Source organism: Trachypithecus francoisi, unplaced genomic scaffold (genome assembly GCF_009764315.1).
Source record: "Trachypithecus francoisi isolate TF-2019V2 unplaced genomic scaffold, Tfra_2.0 Lachesis_group2, whole genome shotgun sequence".
In the NCBI taxonomy this organism is placed as follows: Eukaryota; Metazoa; Chordata; class Mammalia; order Primates; family Cercopithecidae; genus Trachypithecus; species Trachypithecus francoisi.
Genome location: NW_022681465.1, coordinates 178,252,263 through 178,258,262, shown reverse-complemented (window position 1 = coordinate 178,258,262; position 6,000 = coordinate 178,252,263). Strand labels below are relative to the sequence as shown.

The 6,000-nt window shown below is 51.3% G+C and overlaps 1 protein-coding gene across 2 annotated transcripts in view; it reads left to right on the top strand.

Annotated features, from left to right (window-relative positions):
• Positions 1-212: 212 nt before the first annotated feature.
• Positions 213-6,000, top strand: part of KCNN2 (potassium calcium-activated channel subfamily N member 2) — a 139,791-nt gene continuing 134,003 nt past the window's right edge. Inside the window, exons 1-3 of one of the 2 annotated variants that reach the window (XM_033181523.1) lie at positions 213-418; positions 1,250-2,535; positions 3,160-3,255. In XM_033181523.1, the coding sequence (XP_033037414.1) occupies positions 397-418; positions 1,250-2,535; positions 3,160-3,255 (1,404 nt within the window). In that variant the 5' untranslated portion in view covers positions 213-396. Of the gene's footprint in view, positions 419-1,123; positions 2,536-3,159; positions 3,256-6,000 lie in introns of those variants that run through there. The other variant, XM_033181524.1, reaches the window with a different exon arrangement.

Here is a 6,000-nt window from a genome sequence, read left to right as displayed (position 1 = left end):
TAAACTCCACCAAAACTCCAGCACTGTCCGTGGGCAGCGATTATTCAGCCCAAGCTATCCTTCTTAATAATTTCTCTGCCAGGCTGCAACTACCGGGGTGAATCAGCCTGTGCCAGGCCTCTCTCCCACCCGCCGCTGCAATTAGGACTTGGCAAAGATGCTCGATGTTTGCGTTATTTGTGACCGGTCTTTGCTTTGTGTCTGCGCTGCAGGTGAGGAGGAGGAAGAGGAGCAGAAGAGCAGCTGGAGGCCGGCGGTGACTGAGCAGCCCCCACACCTTTGAGCGAGCCGCCTGCCTCTCCACCGCCTGGGAAGCCCTCGGACCTCCGGATTCGGGCTGCCGGAGGGCCTGAGCGCCACAGCCCAGCACCCGGCGGCCGGGGGCGCCAGCCCCTCATGTTCCGGAGAAGGCGCAAATGTGAGCTGGCAGTAGCGGGGAAAGCCCTCCGCCCCCGCCAGGGGGACCCGGGAAGCCCTGCCGGCTCCGCTGGCGGACTGCGGGGATCCCCTCCTCCGGCCCCGCCCCCACCCTCCCCGGCCCCGGTGCCGAGGCTGTTAACCCTACCCGCGCCGCAGCGCACTCGGGCTAGAGCGCCGCGCACCCAATCCAGACTCCAGAGCCGGCCGGCGGGGAAAGATCCGGGCGCGGGGTCGGCTATGATCCCGCAGCGGCCGAGGCAGGGCTCAGGCCCCGGGATTCTCCCCACACGCTACTGCACTGGCGTAGCCGGCCGCCAAACTTTTTCTCCCCAAAGCCGGTGCCCCCGCAGTTACTTGGCGGGCAGCCGGCAGCCCACTCTCGGCGGGATGATCTGGGAGAAGCGGGCGTGGGACGAGGGGGCTGCTGTTTTGCAGCCCTACGAGGCATGCAGGCGGAGAAGTGGTCAGGGTTCCACACCGTCCCTGCGCCTGCCCCCTGGCCAGGGTGGCCCGACGTGCTGCAGTGGCTGGCGCAGGTGATCCGGGCAGCGCATCCGGCACTAGTCAGGGGGGCAGCGGCACGGGAGGGAGGGGCGCCTTTCTCTTTTCTCCTCCTCCTGCAGCCCAGCTGCGCTGCGTGGGGGCTCTCCATCTGCCGCAGGGCTGAGGGGCGCACGCAATCAGCAGGTGGAATCCCTGCCCTGGAGCGCCCTGGCTCTGGACTGCACCCCCTAGGGTTTCTGTCCTGCAGATTCCCCTCCCCATCTTTCTCTGCCACACACGCTTCCCTCAGCCGCGCGCGCCGCAAACTCAGTCTCGGTCCCCGCAGGTGATGTCATGCCCATTGTTTTGGTGCGCCCAACCAATCGGACTCGCCGCCTGGATTCTACCGGAGCCGGCATGGGCCCTTCCTCGCACCAGCAGCAGGAGTCCCCGCTCCCGACCATAACGCATTGCGCAGGGTGCACCACCGCTTGGTCTCCCTGCAGCTTTAACAGCCCTGACATGGAAACCCCATTGCAGTTCCAGCGCGGCTTCTTCCCAGAGCAGCCGCCGCCGCCGCCGCGCTCCTCACACCTGCATTGCCAGCAGCAGCAACAGAGCCAGGACAAGCCGTGCCCGCCCTTCGCGCCCCTCCCGCACGCTCACCACCACCCGCACCTCGCGCACCAGCAGCCGGCCAGCGGCGGCAGCAGCCCATGCCTCCGGTGCAACAGCTGCTCCTCCTCCGGTGCCCCGGCGGCGGGGGCGGGGGATAACCTGTCCCTGCTGCTCCGCACCTCCTCTCCCGGCGGCGCCTTCCGGACCCGCACCTCTTCGCCGCTGTCGGGCTCGTCGTGCTGCTGCTGCTGCTGCTCGTCGCGCCGGGGCAGCCAGCTCAATGTGAGCGAGCTGACGCCGTCCAGCCATGCCAGTGCGCTCCGGCAGCAGTACGCGCAGCAGCCCGCGTCCGCCTCCCAGTACCACCAGTGCCACAGCCTGCAGCCTGCCGCCAGCCCCACGGGCAGCCTTGGCAGCCTGGGCTCCGGGCCCCCGCTCTCGCACCACCACCACCACCCGCACCCGGCGCACCACCAGCACCACCAGCCCCAGGCGCGCCGCGAGAGCAACCCCTTCACCGAAATAGCCATGAGCAGCTGTAGGTACAACGGGGGCGTCATGCGGCCGCTCAGCAACTTGAGCGCGTCCCGCCGGAACCTGCACGAGATGGACTCAGAGGCGCAGCCCCTGCAGCCCCCCACGTCTGTCGGAGGAGGTGGCGGTGCGTCCTCCCCGTCTGCAGCCGCTGCCGCCGCCGCCGCCGCTTCGTCTTCAGCCCCTGAGATCGTGGTGTCTAAGCCCGAGCACAACAACTCCAACAACCTGGCGCTCTATGGAACCGGCGGCGGAGGCAGCACCGGAGGAGGCGGCGGCGGTGGCGGGAGCGGGCACGGCAGCAGCAGTGGCACCAAGTCCAGCAAAAAGAAAAACCAGAACATCGGCTACAAGCTGGGCCACCGGCGCGCCCTGTTCGAAAAGCGCAAGCGGCTCAGCGACTACGCGCTCATTTTCGGCATGTTCGGCATCGTGGTCATGGTCATCGAGACCGAGCTGTCGTGGGGCGCCTACGACAAGGTACAGGCTTGAACCCTTGCCCACGCTACTGGAGTCGGGCACTGGGTGGTTGGGATGGGCACTGGCGGGGATCCTTTGCCTGCGGGTCCCAGCCTCCCCAGAACTAGCAAGGGAGCCCGCCAGGACAGCGGGCGCGTCCAGGACGCACATCCCTAGTCAGCTAAACAACTCGGAGATGAACCCTTTCCGCGTGCAGCCAAAGTTCTCGAGGCAGTTAAGAGTGGCCAGCGCGTTCGCGCACCTTTAGTAAGTGGTTCTGGGAGTCGGTGGAAACCATCTGTATTCATCCCCTGGTGAATTATGTTTAGGAGGCCCTTTCAACCTGCTCTCTTGAACTCAGGAGTAAGTTCCTCTCTGGTTTTGCTAGCCTGGAGCAGCAACGCTTCGTTTCTCTATGGCGTGGACCCGGCAGCCCAGCCACGCGGCTGTCCAGGTCTACTCTCATCTCTTCTGGTTTTGAGGCTGAATGATCTGACAGATCACAGAGCCAAGACAGGTGCACCCCTCTGCCCTTATCTTCCTTCTGTGAGTTCAGGTCCACCTATGGGGGACTGACTGACTCTGGGGGCCTGGAAGGTGGTTAAAAGTGCTTCTTTCTTAAAAGTGCTTCTGTCTGTGTTGCAGGCGTCGCTGTATTCCTTAGCTCTGAAATGCCTTATCAGTCTCTCCACGATCATCCTGCTCGGTCTGATCATCGTGTACCACGCCAGGGAAATACAGGTAACTTAGGTCCTGCTGTTTATGAATGACCCAAAGCCCCTGCAGTCAGCCTAGAGAAACGCCAGGCAGCAGAGGCTTTTTCCAAGCCGTCATGTCCTTGCTTGAGGTTACAGAAGACACACGCTGTGTTGTTATGTTAGCACCTGACCTGTTCTTTCAGGAAGTGGAAAACAACACAAGGCAGGGTAGCATATAAGCTTGCAGCATTTTCTGAGATGTATTTGTTGGACTCCTAAGATTTTTACTTCTCCTCCGTAGGTGGATCCTTTTCTCCAGATCAGTTACATTTTGTTCCTTAAGGCCAGTTATGCTCTAGTTTTAATCTAGAATGAACTTGTGTTCTTGTCTGAGACACCTCTTCCTAGTGGGTGCGTCATTATGGGAGATTGTATCTATATAATCTTCTATACTTTAGCATAGAGAAGGAAATTGAGTGATGAGTTGCTGGCTAATTTATGTAAATGAGATATGGGAAAAGATCTAACCATTTCCTAAATCCCCCACCATTAAAAAAAAACTGTTGTAGGTTTAGAATGCAAATTGTGTATATCCAATCATTAAGTATTTCTTAAAATGTAATTTAAGAGTTAAGGCCACTGTCCTTGTGAGTTTTTTTTTTTTTTTTCCTAAATTTTATTTTGTTTAAATGCAGCCAGGAGCTCTGTATTTGGCTGTTAGTATCCATATCAGAATGCTCTATCAAACTTATGGGTCATCTTGTCAGTCGTTAGCCTACAAAGGAATATTAAGCCTTTTAAATTAAATTAAGTATAGAGTTTTCGAAAATTAGATTGGGATTTTTTTCAGCTTAGAATTTGCACTGTGTGGGAGGCGCAGTGGCTCAGGCCTGTGGTCCTGGTGCGTGAGAATTTGCACTATGTGTTTTCTGATTTCTTTCTTTCTTTTTTGAGCAGTTGTTAGACATTTGGTGGTACTATGAGACCCTTAATTTAGGCCATCTTCCTTTAGACTGCCTCAGTTTTAAGCTGCCTTTCAATTTAAAACCTTATATAGGATTTGCCATTGAAGTCATTTAGTATTAATTTAAATTAAATTAATTTTAAATTAGTAACTAGCAAACACAAAGTAAATATGGGAGAAATCATTTTTAATGATTGCCCAGACAAAATAATGCTGCACATCACTCCAAGTGCGGAGAGAGAAATTACTTCACCTTGCCTTTATATTTGTAAAACTTTGAAAAATGTGTTTTTGAATGGATGAGGATGGAGAATGATAATTAGAAAGGGTGAGACTACTCGGAAATAAATAACAAAACTGCACTGACAAAATGAGATGAACACATTTAAATTTTTAAAAGTTTTAACAGTTTACATAGATTCATCTTTAATTCAATACTAGTGATGGTGGGCTTTTGAGATTCTTTTGAACATTTTAAAGAGATACTAAAATACAACTTAAACATTAGAAATTTGTCTTTTGATTTTGACTTGAAGAGTAGACAATTAGAGCTGGAAAGAACAAAATAGGTTTAATGGTCCTTTGACTCAGTTTACAGATAAGGAATCTGAAATCAGCAGAGGTGGCTTGCCGGGCCACACAGCTAGACAGTGCACAGTGAGAACCAGCCCTGTCCTAGCTTCCAGGCCATAATGCTTCCCTCTGCGATCTGCTGCTACATGCCAAAAACCCTGAAACATGGATATTTCTTTTTCTGCAGTTTCCCTCTAAATCCAAAAGTTTGGTATATAAATTCACTTAAACTTAAAAGATTATTCCACAATGTTCTTACATATTTTTAAAAATCAAGTTAACTTGAAAAATGTTTTGCTTAGTGATTCTGAAATGAGAGACCTTGCTGGGTTTTATTAAATATCGTCTTTGTGTTATTGCCTGTTCTTTCTGAAAATCATACAGCTAAACAAACATTCATGGAGGAGGACATTTGCTGGTATTAACATCAAGAACAAAGTGTCTTGAAAACACTGACTCTTTAAGAATCACTGGGAGATTTTTTGAAGTAATTCATAGGAGTCTAAGAAGAGCTACCAAATATTAACTATTTTATTTAAAAAAATTGATATTAGAACGCTTAAAATTTACAGAAGTTAATAAAAACATCATATTTTTATAGATTAATGCTTGAAAGCATTCCACTCATTGGCTAATTTTGAGGACGATTTCAGTTATGCATGTGCACATGTATTTTGATTAGGGTATGTATTGCATGAGTGAGAAAAATGACATGGAATGACCCTCCACGGCAAATATGCACAGTGAACTTCCTTACTGTTGGGCAACATAAACGTTATAGAATGTTATATGTTTTAAAAGTGGGTTTATTTTATATGATATGTGGCTTCTGTTGAACCCACTACACTTAAGATAATTTCAAAATAGATGCTTGGATCATATCATTTAATTATTTTGGATGTAGGTTTTTTACTCGGTGTATTATGTAGAGGGATTTCTCCTTTCAGCTGAAACTCCAAATTCTTACACGAGATACTTTTATTTAAAAAATAAAATAAAATGGAGAAGGGTCAAATAAATGTGAAGACCCTGAAATAGAAGTCAAGAACCAGAAAAAAGTAAAGATGTTCTAATTCGTCCAGAGGAGAGCGTCAACAAGGCTGTCAAATACCTTACTCTGAAACGCAATGAAACCAACTGCCCAGGCTTGTGTGTATGCGTGGAAGATGATGAATTACGCCCCCTCCTTTTTTATTTATTGATGTCACTGCTGTACATGTATTTTTTTCATAAAAAGTTTTAAGCTAATGA